This window comes from Hypanus sabinus, chromosome 22, assembly GCF_030144855.1.
Source record: "Hypanus sabinus isolate sHypSab1 chromosome 22, sHypSab1.hap1, whole genome shotgun sequence".
Classification (NCBI taxonomy): domain Eukaryota; kingdom Metazoa; phylum Chordata; class Chondrichthyes; order Myliobatiformes; family Dasyatidae; genus Hypanus; species Hypanus sabinus.
Window position 1 is genome coordinate 56,918,944 of NC_082727.1, and position 20,945 is coordinate 56,939,888.

General features: G+C 39.4%; 1 protein-coding gene across 2 annotated transcripts in view; it reads right to left on the reverse strand.

The window, feature by feature from the left end:
* Nucleotides 1-20,945, reverse strand: part of sec23ip (SEC23 interacting protein) — a 142,216-nt gene that overhangs the window by 32,019 nt on the left and 89,252 nt on the right. For both annotated transcript variants that reach the window (XM_059947815.1, XM_059947814.1), the window contains exons 16-17: nt 16,855-17,037; nt 12,330-12,492 (exon numbers count right to left, since the gene is read on the reverse strand). In XM_059947815.1, coding sequence (XP_059803798.1) covers nt 12,330-12,492; nt 16,855-17,037 — 346 coding nt within the window. The remainder of the gene's footprint in view (nt 1-12,329; nt 12,493-16,854; nt 17,038-20,945) is intronic.

The window sequence follows — 20,945 nt, forward strand, 5'->3', positions numbered from 1 at the left end:
TGGTATGGGGGTGCGGGGGGGAACCACTGTACAAGACTGAAAAAAGCTGCAGAAAGTGGTAAAATTAGTCAGCTCCATCTTGGGTACTAGCCTTTGCAGCATCCATGACATCCTCAAGGAGCAGTACCTCAGAAAGGTGGTGTCTATTAAGGATCCCCATTACCCAGGACATGCCCTATGCTCATTGTTACCATCAGGAAGGCACCCACTCAGCGATTCAGGAAGAGCTTCTTCCACATTGACATCCGATTTCTAAATTGACATTGAATGCATGAACTCTACCTCACTTTTAAAATAATATATTATTTCTGTTTTTGCACTATTGTATATTATTTAATACACATTTCTATATTTACTATACTTGACTTACTCATTTTTCTACATTAACATGTATTGCAATGTACTGCTGCCGCTAAGTTAACAAATTTCTTGACATATGCCGGTGATATGAAATCCAATTCTGACCATCACTCCTGAATTACATCTTAATCAGCTATGAAATAATATGAAAAACACTATCTGAATGATTACAATAATTTTTCAGATGTGCACTTTCCTTCAATATTTTTAGAACCTACCAGGTTACTTATAAATATTCCACTGAAAATATTTCTTGATTATATTTATTTTTTGAGATAAAGTGCAAAAAAGGCCCTTTTGGCCCTTCCAGTGTGCAGCTCAGCAATCCCTGGGTTTAACTCTACTCTAATCACAGGACAATTTGCAATGACCAACTAACCTACCAACTGGTACGTCTTTGGATTGTGGGAGGAAACCGGAGCACCCGGAGGAAATCCACGCAGTCATGGAGAGAACATACAAATTTCTTACAAGTAGTTGTGGGAATTGAACCCCGGTTGCTGGTAATGTAAAGCATTGTGCTAATCACTGCCCTACCATGCCACCCTACATTTTGATCATCATGATATATCCACATCTTAAACTAATGAGGAGCAAAACAACTAAGGTGGTACTCTGTATCAAAAGAAGTATATACAGTAGATTCTGATTGTTGTTATTCTGTATTGTTTAGGGAATAATGACAAGAAGAAAAAGTCTGTACATGCTCAAACAGTGAGTACTGGAGAGAGAACCTACGGGTTTGCCCGATCCACGGTTGGTTGAATCCGCGCATGCGGAACCCACAGATAAGGTGGGCTGACTGTACTATAGAACTGTATTAGTTTCTAATAGCTATCAATGGAGGAATTCATTCACATCACATTCTCTTGACTGTAAATGAATAAAATCAAAACATATTCCTAGGGCAGATAATGGACTGCCTTCATACGATGCTTTCCAATCATTACATTCTTCAAATCTTCGTAGTTTCTAAATTGATAAAATAGTGAAAATCATTTCATTTCCATTCACAGTCATATTTGCCATTTCTAATACCAAATGCTTGAAACTGCAGTGAGCAAAAATAGCTCTGAATTGTTTCACTGCTTATTTCTTACTATCAGTGACAAAAAAAAATGCTGCATTTTGAACACAAACACACACAACTGATGCTATTTAAAACCTGTTTGCTCAGTGTTGTGTCCAATGGCCATGTAAATGCACATGAGAAACTATTTGGTAATAGTCTCCTGTCCCAATTACATGGCATAATGTCCCAAATAAACGAAGCAAATCCCAGCTATTTTCTCAATTCGCTTTTGTTCTTTAACAGTTGTCCCAAGTAATCAGTTACGATGATTAACTGATAGCCCAACTGAGCAGAATCCACTGTATTTCCCAAACAAGAGAAAATCTGCAAACAAGAGAAAATCCGAGCAACGCACACAAAATGCTGGAGGAACTCAGCAGGCCAGGCTGCATCTAGGAAAAGAGTATAGTTGATGTTTTGGGTCGAAATCCTGCCGAAGAGTTTTGGCCTGAAGCATCGACTATACTCTTTTCTTAGATGTTGCCTGAACTGCTGAGTTCTTCCAGCATTTTGTGTGTGATCCACTGTATTTCCCAGCTTTCATTGGACCAACTACAGCTCTCAGGAAGCCTTTAAATGAAAGGCTGCCTACTCAGACATACAAAGTCAAAATGGAAGTTTTGCTAACAAAATTTCCCAAATACTTCCCAGGGGAGATGAAGAAAAATAGGCACAGTAATACTGTAATACATCCTGTGTTGAACAATGAAACAACATTAATCCTGGTATTTAGGTCAGTAAGTTATCCTTTCAATTGCAATGACTTACAACACCCCTTTATGACAGATAACTTTTTTTTCACTTCCAGCAAGGCTTCTAAAAATTCTAAATTTCCAAGTATTTGATTGACTATCACCTATTTCTTACATCAGGCCCTGTAAAAACAAAGCTGATGTGCAGACATGAAGCCATGAGAAAGCTGTGCGTGCTTAGAATTAATTCGGATTTCTTGGGATATCCACCAGCCAATATAATGTATGCTTCAACCACATTTATTTTGTTGAGCCAATTGAAAGCATTCAAGCATTTTACCGTGAAAACTGCTCATCAGCCATTAAGATCTCACAATTAAGTTGGTCAGGGATCTCAGAAAATTCTTCTTTAGACATTAAATGACTAACATTATTTCACTAATTTGAGTTCCAATGAGGTGACGAGGAGCTTCTTCACGCTCAGTTTTGTTATTTAAAATATCTCGTGTTCAATTCTATTCTGCAGCATATTTCTAGTTTGAATCTTTTTACAGTCAATTTAAACCCGCTTAATAGAGCTCTTCAAGGGTAGCATTTGCAATTATTCACACTAATTACATCAAAGACAGCAGAAAGGCCACCCACACCATCTGTAACCACTTAGCCTGCACACTGATGAAAATGCTCTTCTTAAAACTCAAACCAAAGTAATAGTTAACATAGGACTTTATGAACTATAGTTCACTAATTATCTCTGAGGCTTCCAATTTAGAGTGATGGTCAGTTACCTACACCCATATCATAATAGGTGCAACCAATCCTAAAAGAATACTCCAAGTGTGTGTGTGTACTTCATATTCCAGTAGAAATAGCTACCAGGACTCTTCTCGAGAGCAAGGAATGAGCTGATGTTTGGCCATTGCTGGAGTGGACTTGGGTGAATCGAAGCAGTAGAGCCCAGGCCCAAGAGTGAGGAATGAGCCAATGTCTGGCCAATTTAAGTGCCATGTCAGATTAAAAAGGCTGCGGTGTCAGGGCTGGAGGCGGGGAATGGGCCGGTGCACATCTCGCTGAGTCCTGAAGGAGGGTCTTGACCCAAAATGTTGATTATCTTTTCATTTCCAAAGATGCTATTTAATCTGCTGAGTTCCTCCAGCACTTGGCATGCACTGCTCTGTGAGGTTTACTCACCTCTGCACTGAACTGAGGCTGTGGCCTGTAACTAAAGGGCTCCTGGACCAGCTGCAGCGATGAATTATCTTCATATTTGTGATATCACTTTCATGAACTTTGGTTCTGAGTGTTATTTGTTTGGTTTGTATTGTTTGCACAATTTTTTTTGCCATTGTGTGTTTGTTTTTTTTAAAAAAAGGATTCTATTGTGTTTCTTTGTTTTGTAGCTGCCTGTAAGATGACAAATCTCAAGCTTGTATATATAGTATATATACTTCGATAATAAATGTACTTTGAACTCTAAAAAAGGGCTTCTTTTCCTGCCCTTAAGTATTGTTCGGGAATCAGGAAAAAATATTACATCGTGGATGATCTGGAAGAAGCATACAGATCAAAATAAGTTATGACCCACAGTTTGTAGTTTTCATCAGCATTTTAGTTTAAACTCTTGCAAGTCCTAAACTTACTGAATGTCATATTCAGAAACATTTCTAAACTCTAATGGCTTTTGATACATGACCCTGCTAGAGGGGGGAAGAGAGCTGGTGGGACTTTAGCGCTTCCGGCACACCATTAGAAAATATCAAAGACATTAGACAAAGTCAACTTGATTTATGAAAGGAAAAGAATGTTTGACAAACCTACTGACTTTTATTTCCCAAGATGTAACTGCTATAATAGATAAGGGAGAACTAATGGATGAAATGTACTTGGATTTTGATAAAGACTTACTTTGGAGATTAGTATGTGAAATGACAGTAATATACCAGCAACACATAGGCACTGATTGGAGGTTGACTGACAGCAGACTGAGGACACAGCTAAATATAAATGCACTGCATTAGATTAGTGCCAATATATTTTCATCAAAACACAAGATAGTAAATGACAGGGAAGGTATTCCATTGAGGTTTCAATAATTCAACAGTCTTTATCCTTTTGCAATCTTATATGTTGAACTTCTCAATTATCCAACCTTTGAACTGCCGCCCACGCTTTTGATTGCAATTTGGGGAACCTTCTGTTCCTCTGCTCTCTCATTTTAATTTACATTAATATTTTCCTTGCAGCAGTGAACGATTGGGGAATCCAGCCTGGTTTTCCTATCCCATATTCTTGTTTCTGTGCACAGAAGTGCCAAAGTGCTTCACTATCCTCACAAAAAATTAAATACATATTACATGGCATAACTACATTTTGATTGTATGGGAATTCAACTCATATATTTATGTTAATTGGCAAGGCTGTACTTGCACTGGGGAGCAATGAAGGTCAAAGGGCTGAGGAAACTTGTTAAATGCTTAGAAACAGAGCCCTCCCTATCATCTATTACCACAGAGTATGTTGTATAGAGGCAAGATGAAGGGATTACTGTCAAACTGCTACATGATCTGGAGAAAAAAAATGTGTTTTGGGGCACCGGCATAAAAGCCCATTTCACAAAAACTGTTTTTGAAGGACTGATCTTGACAATAAAGGCAATAATCCTAACAAACATTACCATTGATAGAAAGTGCCTTTATTCCTGGTATACCTAGACCAAACAAAGTAAAATTTTGGTTGATACAAATGAAATAATTATTACTTGCAACCATCTCCTGGGTTAAAATTTACCCATAAGGCACTGAAACTTCTACTGATGTACTGTGGAGAGCATTCTAACTGGCTGCATCTTTGTCTGGTATGGTGGGGTGGGGTGGGGTGTGGTCTACTGCAGTGGATCAGCTGCAGAAAGTTGTGAACTCAGTCAGCTCCATCATAGGCACTATTCTCCTCATTATCCAAGATATCTACAAGAAGCGCAGCCTCAAAAAGGCAGCATCCATCATAAAGGACACCCATCACCCAGGACCTACAGAAGCCTGAAGAGCTTCTTCCGCTCTGCAATTAGGTTTCTGAATGGACGTTGAATCTACTACTATTTTCCCTCACTACTATTTTTTTCTCTTTTTGCACCATTTAATTTAAAAAAAAAATATATATATATATACACAGTTCAAAGAACATTTATTATCAATGTATACATTATACACTCTTGACACAGTCATAAAACAAAGAAATCCAAAAGAACCCATAAAAAAAGTCTGTCAAACACTCAATGTGTAGAGAGAGAGAAAAAAACCCAAATCCTGCAAGCATTAAAAGTAAGCAATTAGCATTCAAAAGAAAAGTGAATCTGTAGACATGAAGCCCTTAGCAGCCGGAGCAGGCCACAGCCTCAATTCACCTGAATGAATGTTGCGAGGTCCTCAGACACAGAGCCCAGCGTGCAGGTCACAACCTAACTTACTTAACTCACCATTTTTTTAATTATGTATTGCAATGTACTGCTGATGGACAACAACACATTTCACAACATATGCCAGTGATATTGAACCTGATTCTAATTCTCATTCTAAATATCCATGGGGTGTTTTGAAACAAATATATAAAAAGTCCCAGGAGACAGACTCCTCTACTGAAAATAGACAAGGATATTCCAGCTTCTAAATTTTACTCTCATACATACTAGATGACAAAGCCTTGCAATAGCAAAACACTTTAAATGTTCCAAAGTTAGATACATTTTAATTAATTAATTTTGCTTTGGAACTCAATTATACAACTCACATTTAAACTCACAAGTCATCCCATTTTGGCAAGATGGTTCCAAGTTGTTAATTGAATCCTAATTCTGTATTGAAAGTTGAGACACATTTCATTGCAAATATAATCAGCATTCTATTGATTTAACTTCAGTCTATCATAACCATTCACCATATTCAAATTCCAGGTTAAAAGTGGAAAATATAGGACATAGAATAGTGCAGCACTGGATAGGCCACTTGACCCACAATGTTGTGCTGTTCTTGATGTCAATTTATACTAAATGTCCCCCTTCTGTATATCATTCACATATCCTCCATTTCTATCTAAAATCCTCAAGCTCCACCAGAATGCCTGCTTCTCTTCCTATGCAGGGTGACTTGGATAGGTTAGGTGAGTGGGCGAATTCATGGCAGATGCAATTTAATGTGGATAAATGTGAGGTTATCCACTTTGGTTGCAAGAACAGGAAAACAGATTATTATCTGAATGGTGGCCAATTAGGAAAAGGGGAGGTGCAACGAGACCTGGGTATCATTCTACACCAGTCATTGAAGGTGGGCATGCAGGTACAGCAGGCGGTGAAAAAGGCAAATGGTAAGTTGGCATTCATAGCAAAAGGATTTGAGTACAGGAGCAGGGAGGTGCTACTGCAGTTGTACAAGGCCTTGGTGAGATCGCACCTAGAGTATTGTGTGCAGTTTTAGTCCCCTAATCTGAGAAAAGACATTCTTGCCATAGAGGGAGTACAAAGAAGGTTAATCAGATTGTTTCCTGGGAAGGCAGGACTTTCATATGAAGAAAGACTGGATAGACTAGATTTATACTCACTGGAATTTAGAAGATTGAGGGGGGGATCTTATTGAAACATATAAAATTCTAAAGGGATTGGACAGGCTAGATGTAGGAGGATTGTTTCCAATGTTGGGGAAGTCCAGAACGAGGGGTCACAGTTTAAGGATAAAGGGGAAGCCTTTTAGGACTGAAATGAGGAAAAACTTCTTCACACAGAGGGTGGTAAATCTGTGGAATTCTCTGCCACAGGAAACAGTTGAGGCCAGTTCATTGGCTATATTTAAAATATAGCCAATGAAGTTAGATATGGCCCTTGTGGCGAAAGGGATCAGGGAGTATGGAGAGAAAGCAGGTACAGGGTTCTGAGTTGGATGATCAGCCATGATCATACTGAATAGCGGTGCAGGCTCGAAGAGCCGAATGGCCTACTCCTGCACCTATTTTCTATGTTTCTATTATACCATCAGGAAGGAGGTACAGGAGTCTGAAGACAAACACTTTGCAATTCAGGAACAACTCCTTTCCCTTTGCCATCAAATTTCTGAATGGACATTGAACCCATGATCACTACCTCAATATGTTTTTGCACAACATAAACTGGTGATATTCAACCTCATTCTGAGCTTATGGTAATCTATTCCAGGCATCTGCCACTGTGTATAAAACTTGGCCCTTGCATCACCTTTAAACTCTTCTCCACCAACCCATCCACCACCCCTACACTCTTCACCCTCTCCCCCACCGCCATCTTAAAAGCATGTCCTCTGGTGTTTGACATTTCTTTCCTGGGATAAAGATTCTGACTGTCTATCCAATCTATCCCTCTGATAATTTAAAAAAAACTTCTATCAGCTCTACCCTCAATCCTGCTAGATGCACATAAACCTTCTTGGGAAGTTGGAGGCGGACTTAAATGACACTAAATGGCAACTCCTTTGCTTGCATCATTGGAAACAGCTCTATTCCCATCTTTAATAACTTTATTTTCCCTTTCAGGGTTCTTTTGAAGACCCTGACCTGGAGTTACACGTAGATTTCAGTTCTTCGAGGAATGGGACCCATTCTCAGAGTTTCAGGACTGGCCATTGTTGTTCGGCACACCAAGGGTTCGGCCTGAGAGTTGGCCTAGTGTTTGGAACCCTAAGATTTCGAGGCTCTGGAGAAGGACGGATCGAGAGTCGGTGTCACAGCAGGAGACTCGTGCCGTTGGCAAGATAGGAAAATCCTTTGCTATCGGCCCGAAGACCCAAGATCTTTGTGATCTTCAGGCACAGAGCTCGTAAAAACTGGCGAAAGAGACTTTTTTTAACATTGTAAACCAGCGGGTTGTTGTTATGTCTGCCGCTTGCTGTGAAAATTAAGGAGAGAGAGAACCTGTGGTTTGTAGAATGCTGGATAAAATGCAATAGTCTTTCGGGTAACTGCAAGGTCTGTGTATTTGCTATCACCTAGCTCCTGCTTGTGCTAGGTAGCAGGTGCACTTTTTTGCTGGGGATGAGGGGGTATTTCTGACTTGCTGCCGCTTACTCACAGGAGGGGGGAGCTGGGGGGGGGACTTTGGGGTTCTCATGTTCAACTGTCGTTCATTCTTACAGGCACTTCTCTGTTTTTGTGGATGTTTTGTGAAGAAAAAGCATTTCAGGATGCATATTGTATACATTTCTCTGACATTAAATTGGACCTTTGGACCTTTGAACCTTTGAAATCCTATCCCTTAAGCATACCCTCCAATAGTTTCCCTACCACTGGTGAGAGGCTCACTAGCCTACACTTAACTAGATAACATTTGCTAGTCCGCCTGAACCTCACCTGTAACTAGTGATGACATGAAAATCTTTGTCAAAGTCCCAGCAATCTTCACATTTGTTTCTTTCAATATTCTATAATACATGTCATCTGACTTCAGAGATTTATCCATTTTAATGTTTTCCAGAAGATCCAGGACAACCTCTTCCTTAATTTCTAAAATGTCTCAGCACATTAGCATGTCACATTCTTCTTTCACTATCCTCCAAATCCTTACTTAGTACCTCAGCACTACTGTTGACTCCAACCTCAGATTTATCCTTGTGTGGGCTTACCCTCTCCTTACTTATCCCCATTTTGTTTTAAAAAAAAGTGACCTGGGATTTTCCCTGATCCTGCTAATCAGGAACATTTCATGGTCCCTTTTGGTCTTTCTAATCACAAGCTTGAGTACTTTCCAGCTATCTTTATATTCCACAAGTGCCCAGTCTGTTTTAGCCTCCTACATTCTGTGGATACTTTTACTTAGTTCCTGACAAAATACAGGATTTTTCAGGTCATCTAAGGTTCCTGAGCTCTAATCAGCTGGTTTCTAAACAATTCCCACATGTCAGACATGGACTTGTCTAACAGCAACTGCTCCCAATCCCTTAGCTCTTGACTTAGCCTGTCACAGTTTTCCTTCTGCCAATTTAGTACCTTCCCGCATGATTTGATTTTAATGTAACTCAAAACATTGAGTTATAGTCACTATTCCTCACAAGTTTGCCTATCAGGTCTGTCACCTGGCCTGGCTCATTTCCCAAAACTAGGTACAGTATGTTTTGTCCCCCACTTGAATTCTCCACATGCTGCTTCCAGAACTCCTCTTGGATGCGCTGGAGAAATGCCACCTTAACTATGCTTCTTGCATTAAGGGAATTCCAATCAATATGGGGAAGTAACAGATCCCACTATAACCCTGCTGCTCTTGCACATTTCCAAAAGCTGTCTACATATCTATGTCTTCACCTCCAAATGCCTATTGGGAACCTGTAACTGAACCTTTATTTTTGAATTCCACCAAAATCGCCTGATGAGCCGTCCAGTTTGTCATCTCTAGAATACTGCTGTAACCTTCTCTTTTGTTGGTAGTGTAACCCTTCTACCTCTTTTACCCCACACTCTATCACTTATAAAACAAAGCCCAAAAATGTTGAGCTGCCAGTCCTGTCCCTCATACAGCCATTATGCTGATGGCAACAACATCATAATTCCATCACAAACAAGAGAAAATCAGCAGATGCTAGATGTCCTTGCAACATACACAAAATGCTGGAAGAACTCAGCAGGTTAGGAAGCATCTATGGAAAAGAGTACAGTCGAAGTCTCAGCCCAAAACATTGACTGTACCCTTTCTCAAAGATGCTGCCTGGCCTGCTGAGTTCCTCCAGCATTTTGTGTGCGATCATAATTCTATGTACTAATCTAGGTTCCAAGTTTACCTTACTCGCCCATAAAACTCCCAGCATTGAAATAAACACATTTCAGCCCAAAGGTCACACCACATTTATTGGTCTACACCTTGCTGCCCTTCTTTTCAGCCTTATTTGTCATTCCAGCTTTCTTGCTCTCACCTGCTGTTGCCCTGCTGTTGTGGGTCCCATCTTCATCTCACTCTGGTTTAAACTCTCTTGAATAGCACCAAAGGATATTGGTTCCTCGTGAGTTCGGAATTAACCTTCCTTGTTTGCACAGATCCCACATGCTGTGGAAGAGAGCCCAATGGTCCATAACTCTGAAAACCTCACCCTACTGCATGAACTCCTCAGCCTTATGTTGAACTGTTCTGTGTACTTACAGTACTGTGCAAGACATAGCTACGCATTTATCTCTAAAGTTCCTAAGAAGTTTGCACTTGTTATTTGTCAACATGAAGCAGACAGCGAGTTTGTGGGGAATGGAAAGGGTAGAGTGGTGCAGGTGGGGTGTGCGACAGGCAGCAGAGTGCCGGGGTGAGAGGTGGCATGGTTGCAGACACACCCAGCCCAAGACACCAGGTAAGGTTATTTGATTCCAAACAATTGGTTTATTGATCATTACAGAATGTCGAGGTAAGGAGGATGTGTTTTTAGCCAGAGAGTAGTAAATCTGTGGAATGCTCTGCTACAGATTGCGGTGGAGGCCAAGTCCCTGTGTATACTTAAGGCAGAAGTTGATAGTTTCCTGATCGGTCAGGTCAGTAAGGATATGGCGAGAAGGCAGGTGTATGGGTTGAGTGGGATCTGTGATCAGCCAGTAAGGAACAGCGGAGCAGGTTCGATGGGGTGTATGGCCTAATTCTGCTCCTGTGTTTTATGGGCTGTCTTGTGCTTTCTGCTCCTTCCGCTTTCTCTTCTCCTTTTCCCAACCATGATTCCCCTCTCTCTACCCTCTTCCCACTCTCAGTCCACAATAGAGACCCAAATCAGAATCAGGTTTATCATCACTCACATGTCATAAAATTTGTTTTTTTTTTGCAGCAGTACAATGCAATACATGAGATTGCTACAGTACTGTGCAAAAGTCTTAGACACCCTGGCTATAGTACTGTAGTTCTCACCTCACTAGCATGTGGCACACGTAGTGAGGCAGGAACATGCTGCAGTATTTCGTGCATAAATATTTGCAATTTCTGCAAATAGAATTTCATGTCGGCAGTGCCGTTCCTATATTAAAAGTTCCACATTATCATTGATTTTGCAAGATTATTAGATATTGATGGTGTAAACTAAGGTACCTGTTTGAAAACAGGCTATAAATAAAATCATGTTTTACACGACTTGTTTATATATCCTTAAATTTAATAAGTAGACACACAATGGAATGCCTAAGAGAACAAGACTTTCAACAGAGTAAAATTATAGTGGTATATTGTAAGTATTAACATTAGTATCCAGACAAATGGTTCTTCAGTAACTCAGGTCCCTTTGGGCTACTGTGTGTAGTACTTACAACTTGGTAGATGAATTGTAATCAAATCTCCAGTCACAGAAGAGAATATTCTTCTATAAAATCAAGGCCTACATTTAAGGTTACACCTTTAATCTGCTTAGGAAATCCCTCCCAGCAATCCTGAAAAATGATCAATTGATTTTTGTAATTCATTCATAAAGATGCAGCCTTCAAGAAATAGTCCAGTGATCATGTACATTTGGAGGCAATTATAAAGCTATATTTTACTCACTAGGTCTTACAAAAAAAGGTAATAAACTACAATAGCAAATTTAAACATTTCATTATGAATTATATTTATGAAAAGGAAGTCAGTTTAATTAAATCTGGAGTTGTGAGGATATGACTAGTTGAATAGGAAAGTGGAAACCAGAGTTTGTGGTGTATTTAGGCTTTCATGATCTACCCAGCAACAATGAAACACTGACAATGTATTTACAAATCAGGATAGTGCACAACTTCTAAGGGACACTGCAGGTTATCACTGCTGCCCTCACAGTGAATAAAATTTCAGATACTTCCCGAAAAACTCAAATGCTACACCATGCCTCATGCAAGATTTAATTCAACATTAAATCATGATCACAGCTTTAAAGTATTTAGGAAGCTATAAAACTATACTTTTTAAATTTTAGATTGCCTTTCTTTCAAGTATTTGAAAATTTCTTCTTTTTAAAAGTGCCTCAATGTTCACTTTCAATATTTCAACTTCCATCTTGATTTTGTTTGCAAGAACCTCATTAACACTTTAAAATATTTGAAAAATGTAAGCAGGTGTGTTTTTACTTCCAGATTCATTGCAAGGAATCTTTAAAGTGCTCAGTATGCTCACCGATATTATGTTGCAGAATGCCAGTGACTCTCTGGAACAGAATTGTGCTGCGGGCAATGGCAGATGAGCAGCCCTTTATTTAAAAAAAACTCATTCTTACCAGTAACATAAATGGCTCTGAAGAGCAAACAGATATTCGTTGAAGCTCTCAATTGGTTTTTCTTGTAGAACATAATCAATACGCTGTCCTCCATTCAGCATTCCAATCTTCACAGTTGAATCTTCATCCTTGGATGATTCTGGACTCTCCACCAGCTTTTGCTCTAAGTTACATAATGCAACACAAAAAAAACTGTTATCTAGGACATAAGTGTCTATATTGACTTAGTACAAAAGAATTTATCTGGATTACTCAACTTACTTAAATATGTTTTTATCCATCAGACCCAGGAAAGCCAAGCCAAGCCTAAACACGATCATAACCAAGGTCCAAAAAATAATCTAGATCTACACATCAATGATCCATCATTGTCCAGAAATTTATGACATAGCAAGTAGCCATTTGGCCTGTGCTATCCTGAAAAAAATGTATATAATTTCCAGATCCTAATGTTTGGTTCACTGAGCTCCATCTCATCAAATACTCATGTATGATGGGGCTTTCTGGTAGCAAGTTCTTGCACCCTAACAATAGCAGATATCTCTTACTTCTTTGAACTGCACTTTCATTCTTTTACCAATTACTTTAAATCAACAGAAAACAAATAAAACTGCAGACATTGGAAACCAAAACAAAGACAGAAATACTGAAAGAACTTAGTCATCCACACAGTATCTTTCCACTGTTAGCCTCTCTGACGTGGGTACAACTTCCTTTCTGCTCACTTTGTGTTGTCATCTAAATATTTTTTGACATATCCCAATAGTAACTCCCTTCACCCTCCCATCTCCCAAATAGTCCTAGTCTGCCCTATTAACAAATGTTCTTGCATCTTGGCAAAACACCTCTGAATCTCCTCCATCAAGTTTTGTAACCTGATCAAGAATGTATGCAATGCTCTATTTGTAGCCCAATAAACATCTGCTAGTTATGCTGAATGCAACCAAATATACTACATTTATCTGTTCTGTTATCTTCAGCAATTTATGGACATTTATGGACTCCAATTCTTCCCTGTTCATGTACCATTTATAATGTATTTAAATGCTTTGTTTGCCCTTTTCAAACGTAATGCCACATACCTCTCCAGCTAACCTTAATAATTAAATAATTAAAGGATTTGATAGGATTGAGGCAGGAAATATGTTCCAGATGTTGGGAGAGTCCAGTACCAGAGGGCATGGATTGAGAATAAGAGGTCAGTTATTTAAATCAGAGTTGAGGAAGAGCTTCTTCTCCCAGAGAGTTGTGGAGGTGTGGAATGCACTGCCTCGGAAGACGGTGGAGGCCAATTCTCTGGATGCTTTCAAGAAGGAGCTGGATAGATATCTGATGGATAGGGGATTCAAGGGATATGGGGACAAGGCAGGGACTGGGTATTGATAGTGAATGATCAGCCATGATCTCAGAATGGCGGTGCAGACTCGAGGGGCCGAATGGTCTACTTCTGCACCTATTGTCTATTGTCTATTGTAAAGAACAATGTAAGATTTTTGGTACAAGTTGTGCAATGTGCCATGGCAGCATTAACCAACTATTGTCCCTAAAAAGTTTATGTGCACAATTTTATCATTTAAGATTCAAGAACATTAGAGGTCTAGAACATCTACACTTCTGCACTAGAAACCAAATAATCAGGCTTGGTGAATGATTATACTTTAATTCACTTTCTTCCTATGACTTTGACAGATAGTTTAGGAAATTAGCAATTTGACATTAATATTAAATCGATTTCAATGCCTATACTTGTAAGACAGGGAAAGATGGATAGTGAAGAATGATGGAGGGAGATGTGGGTTTGGTTTTGTTACGCCTGTGCCCAACTCTGAGGGGCCGAAGAGTCCAAAGTAGCCCCCTCCTTTTTGAGAATCGCAAGATCGCTATTAATTCAGGTCAGGAGACCCAGGAAATGAGAGACAGGCATTTGGAATGTCCTGGCCCTCAGCGATACAAAGCCATGGAAAACAGCCATTGTCTCTTGGAGACAGAATTGTGTATTGAGTACTGTACTCCATGGAAGCCCTCAGGGAATGATCAGAGGGGGTTGGTTGAGGGATTGCATCATCCCGACCTGATTGACATCTGAGACCCTGTGAGTCAGGATAAAAGAGGGTTTGGGGAACAGCCCCTTCAGACGCACCAGAAGAAACGCTAGAAATCCTGTAACAGCGTAATAGCGACAGCCGGTGGAAAGCCCATGTGTGTCCTTTTCCATTTGCCTTGGAATTGGTGGGCCTTACCACGGAAGAATGGCTTTAGTTAAAACAAAGGAGAAATCAGCCCCAACAACTCTCGAAGGACTGACATCATAAAAGGGATGGGCAAGTTTTAAACTCTCTCTCTCGACTCCAACCAAAGGCTGCAGCCTGCATGAACTTGAGTGACTTTTATATTTCCATCGGACAATATATTATCCCCTAGACAACGACAGAGCTATTTCTTAGTGATTATTATTATACCCGCGCTTTTAGACTTAGTAGTGATGACATATATTAACTGTATGTTTGCATTGATATTCTTTTTGTGTATTTTTATCAATAAATACTGTTAAAAATAGAACCATCAGACTTCAACGGACCTCTCTGTCTTTGCTGGTAAGTGACCCAGTTACGGGGTACGTAACAGTTTGCAAGTTGATCATAAGCCTACATGCTGTTGACAGACCAGACAAGTGTTACTTAGAGCAGCATTGTAACAAAGCTGTTAGCACAACGATTTACAATGCCAGCAATCACCGATTGGAGTTCTATATCCATCGTCTGTAAGGAGTTTACACATTCTCCCCATGACCACACAAGTTTCCTCTGGGTTTTTCGGTTTCTTCCCACATTATAAAGATGTACAGGTTAGAGTAAGTGAGTTGTGGGCATGCTACATTGGCACCAGAAGTGTGGTGACACCTGCAGGCTGCCCAGCACAATCCTTGGATTGTATTGGTCGTTGATGCAAATGATGTATTTCCCTATAGAGTATGGTTCAATGCACATGTGACAAATAAGACTAATCTTTACTTTCTTTAAAAGACCACTAACAGCACTATCGTGCTTGGCAAGTCTTTACCATTATTCCATATTTAGAAACATCTACAGCAGTGAGAAATATTGATATTCCAATTGTCAAATGTTTGAACCAGGATGGCAAATGACCAAGAGTTGGAATACTCTAATAATACATCACTGCTTTCATTTTTTCCATTGATAAGATGTTTCACAAAAAGGAGATAACCCTAATGATTTGCTAATCTACATGTATTAGTCACAATGTGCTGGTGTTCGGCAGCATGCTCACTGACCCTGGTTCTGACTTAAACTATTGAGTCCTATATTCCACTTGGCTTCTAAAAGATTACTGCATTTGCACCCATTCAATCAAGTGGCCTAGAGCTTCAGTTAGTGCACCTTTTTCACATATCAAGAAATATAAACCATTTTGTAGCAAGTTTAAATCTAGTTTGAGAAACATTGTTGGTACGGCTGGGCCTGATTCAGTTGATATTCTCACCAATGGTTAACTTTCCTCAGGATATTGTAGGGATCCGCAGTCATGGGGTTGGGGAGGACAGAGCCCAAGTTCTTCCCAAGTCAATATTGAGGGCAAATAATACTTGCCACTTCTCCTTTTTTCCTCTTTCCTTCTGCTTTAAAACCTTCGCCAGCACCACTGTGTCATTCAGTCTTTCATCATCCACCCTAGCACAGATACTTCTATTGTCCTCTTGATCCTTCCTCTTCTCTTACAGCCTAAAATAGCTTTGATTTTTAGATATTTTCAGTTTTGAATGGATTGCGATTAACCATTCTTTCACTGCTACTTTCCATTCCAATGAAATTCAACACCACCTTCTGAAACAGCTGCAAAGAGCTGACTATTATTTTGTTTATTTATCTTATTGAGATACAGCGTTGAACAGGTCCTTCTGACCCCTCGAGCCACACTGCCAGCAATCTCCCAATTTAACCCTAACCTAATCACAGGACAACATACAATGACCACTCAACCTACCAACCCGCAAGTCTTTGCACTGTGGGAGGAAACCAGACCACCCAGAGGAAACCCATGTAGTCATGGGGAGGTCGTACAAACTCCTTACAGGCAGTGGCAGGAACTGAACCTGGGTCGCTGGTACTGTAAAACATCGTGCTAACCATTATGCTACCATGTCACCCCAAATAAACATTCATCAAGATAAGAGATGATTTCATCTGTTGAGGCAACATAGACAGTACCAGACACCCAAGCATGCTCACTTCAAATGTTCATTTCACTCCAGTTTCCTCTTATCCATTTACCATCTCCAAGCTCATGTTAACCACAAGAACCATCTCCTGCTCACTTTCACCTTTTGCAAACTGTTACACATGGTAGCTTGCACAGTTTATACTTCTTCTCCACAGAGACTGCATTGCCATTATTCAGTGGTGTGGAAAAACTGAAGATGCAATGAATAACACTATTTATTTGGGGGAAAGCATTGGATATACAATATGTCATACATTAATAGCTGAGAGAACATAGTATAATTTACCTTCTTCCACATGTTTATCTTCCTCCTCTTTAATTTGATTTGCTACCTTCTCTAGCTCCACTTGTAGCTGAGTTGAAGTATGGGCACGTGCAAATTCATTCAGAGTCTGCCAGGCGTTTCTCAGAGAGCTAATGAAACCCTGTTTTAAATCCGAACCCATGCGGGACAAACTTTCTTTCAACTCTGGAAAATAATGTAAATTAATACATTACCAACACAGTAATCTTACATAAACAAAACCAGCTTCCACCACCGTAACATACACAAAACGCTGGAGGAACTCAGCGGGTCAGGCAGCATCTATGGAAATGTCAACATTTCTGACCCAGACCCTTCTTCAGGAAAGGAAGGGGGCAAGACGTCAAGACGTCAGAATAAATAGGTGGGGAGAGGGGAAGGAGGACTAGCTAGGTGATAGGTGAAGCCAGGTGAGTGGCAAAAGTAAAGGGCTGGAGGGGAAGTAATCTGTTAGGAGTGGAGAGTGGACCATAGGAGAAAGGGAAGGAGGGTCACCAGGAGATAGGTAGGTGTGTAGAAGGGGTAAGAAGCCAGAGTGCTGAATTGAAGAAGAGGAAGGGGGAGGGGAAAAATCACCAGAAAGAAAAATTGATGTTCATAGCAACAGGTTTGAGGGTACCTGGACAGAATACAAAGTGTTGCACCTCCATCTTGAGAGTGGCCTCTTCGTGGCAAAAGAGGAAGTCATGGACTAACATATCGGAATGGGAATAGGGACAAAAATTAAAATAATTGGCCAGGAGGAAATTCCACTTTTGATGGATGGAATGGAGGTGCTCCACAAATCGATCTCCCAACTTATGTCAGGTCTCACCAATGTAGAGGAGGCCACATTGGGAGTACCAGATACACCATTCATCAGAATCTTCAATTAAATTCTGACAGCCCAACTTTGAATGGAACAATTACTTATTGTTTGACATGATATGCAACATCCTTAAAATGACTAATGTCATGTAGTTACTGCTCCTAGTTTCTTTGGTATCATAAAGGATTCAAATCCTCTTCAGCAGCAAATCTAAAAACACCATTTCATATTTTTTGTGGCATAGCAGGCAGCTTATGTGGCTCACAGTTTCTGCACGGGATCTTGAGAAATTCTAGTAACACCACTTGTAGTCATGATATCTGTTCCCTCTTAAACGTCCATTAAGTCTTCCACCTTTTCCTACCACACATCTATACTAGGGGCAATTTAGAAAACCCACAGCACAATACAGGCCCTTCGGCCCACAATTTAGAATAACTAATTAAGCTAGCAGTTAACATGCTTGAGTCATAGAAAAATACAGTACATAAACAAGCCCTTCAGCCCATCTAATCCATGCGAAACACCTTTAAAACTGCCTACTCCCATCGACTTGCACCGGGACCAGAGCCCTACATATCCCTACCAACCATGTATGCATACAAACTTCACTTTAGTGTTGAAATCAAGCTCACTTGTACTGGCACCTCAACCCACACTCTCACAGCCCTCTGAATGAAGAGGTTTCCCCTCATGATTCCCTTAAACTTCCCACCTCCCACCCTTAACCCATGACCTCTAGTTGTAGTCCCATCTACCCTCAGAAAATAAATGCGAGCAAGTTTTTTCCCAATCTGTACCTCGTAATTTTGTGTACCACTATCAAATCTGCCCTCAATCTTTTACGTTCTAAGGAAGAGTGCCCCAACCTATTCAATATTTCCTTACAAATCAGGTCCTCCAGACCTAGCAACATCCTTGTGAATTTTCTCAGTACTCTTTCACTGTGATGAAAGAATTACATACTTTGGTGTAATGAAATGCAAGGTAGAAATCCACACAGTCAAAGGGAGAATGCATCAACTCCACAAAGGTATCATGGAACGTCAGGATCAAACACAGATTACTGGCAATGTCGGGTAGCAGCATTACCTGTTGTGTGACCCATATTAAATTTGCTTTGTAGTTAGAATGATCTGCTGTGCATTTCCACCTCAATATTCTCATTTTAGAAACTGGATGCATTAGCTGTACAAGGGTACATCAAAAATATTTAGGTTGCTACAAATCATCCATTAACTGCACAGCCTGAAATTTATGACCATGTTTGAGAAAAAGTTATGACACTAAGATAGTTTTGAACTACCCCTGGTAATTTTATAAATAACTGCATTAGAATGAAACCCGATACTGACATTGGCAGCATTAACTCTTCAAAATTATTTACCCGAATGTATTGTGTTTTAGTAATTTTGAAGTGTTTGACAATCTAGGTATATGGTAAAAGCTATAACAAGCTTTGAGAAATCATGGACCTACAACACAGCTGTTATTCCAAAGCATAACTCCATAACTTAGTGAAACTTATTCAAAGAGGGTGAGAAACAAGCATACATTCAACTATTCGGTGATAAATGTGTTATGGTTTTATTAATCCTACAACAGATTTCTGACCTTTCACTAAGTAAAACACATCTCATCTCTCTGTGACAGATTACAGAATACCCTAGGTACAGAACATAATTGTAAACAGGCTTTCTTCACTTCAGATTCGTGGATTTAATAAAACCACTTCTATCATTTCCATTCATGTTATGCAGATTGCATTCAAAGTCTTTTTTTAAATGACAAAATATAAGGTATACACTTGAACCAAGATATTCAATAGATTATATTGCATGCAACCTTTTGTTAAAACTTTAAAGAATTTCAGAAGCAGGCAGAAAAGGCCTCCTTAATATTACAAATTTGGGTCAGAGAACAAAGGAAAAAGGACATGGACACCGATATAAAAATCATCATTATTGTTAGATTAAAAGCTGAGCAAAAAATGAAGTTACACTGGAAAGATATTAAAATGATTAAGAGTTTTACCTCAAATTTATTTCAGGAAGGAATGATGGAAGCTAGCAACAGAAAAATTGGAAAGGTAAAGGTGAATGGAAGGGAGTGGTGCAAACTACTGAATGGTCAAGGTTACGCCTGTGAGGATGTTCAATAAAGCATCATGTATCTTGCTTTCATTTACTACAAATTAAATTCAGCACACTGCAGTAGGAAATATGAAATAAATTGGATTAAGCGCTTTCTCAAAAATATGGATTTTCTGAATTACTGTATTTATTTCTGACAAAGTATGAGAGTGAATAGAGATGATAGAAACCTTGAAAATGGAAGTTAAGGCCGGATGCAGGGAAGGATGCTTGCTGGGATCATCCTATATAAAGAAAAAGTAACTAAAAATATTTGAGATGTCTGAGGTAAACTTGACAAAAAATTATTTGTTACAAATTTAGAAATGTGCCATCACTAGACCCAGTCTTCTGAGGTCAAGAGAGAGGAACTCTCCTGCACTGGTTTCCTGTCATTGTCAAAGCACGACAGACAACCACCATTTCCATCATGCACACGAAAACCAGACATTAGTTTTAAGAACAACCATATTTCAGTGGTTGGTGGTAGTCAGTCTCATTCTTTTAATTATAATTATTAATTCCTCAATATTGATAATTCCTCAATTCCTGTATTTAGACAGGCACATAATACATAAGCAAAAAAAAACAATAATTGTTCCAGCACCATTTCTATGTCAACATACAATGCACAGTAAGGGGGAATGGAGAAGAGGCCAGAAGAGACAAGCAATCAGAATTTTAATTTCTAATTATTGAAAGGGCTTTGACATACTTTCATTACCTATTGCATCAAGCAGAACTCCCTGAGATATATTCGTGCATTTGAAAACACTCCCTGGATTTCAACAGATGCTTCAGATTCTCTAGTTCATGTTAAAAATTGAAACTGAGTAGCTTATATGTAAAAAAATACTCCATGCAGCAAATAACCTAATGGAGTTTGAAGATGAAATCCCAAAATAGGTTTTAAGAGGTAGCACTTTAATAAGTGGAAAATTCATGCAAAAAGATATTAAAGTTTTATTAGTAGTGTTATCAGCAAATGAAACACTGAAGCCGTGCAAAGCAATTAGAATTCTAAGTAATGAAACATATGCTTACTGTCTTACAGTATTTGATCATGAAGCTATTTTTGCAACATTTTTCAATTCTGCATTCACTACATTATCATTATAATTACCATTGTAATT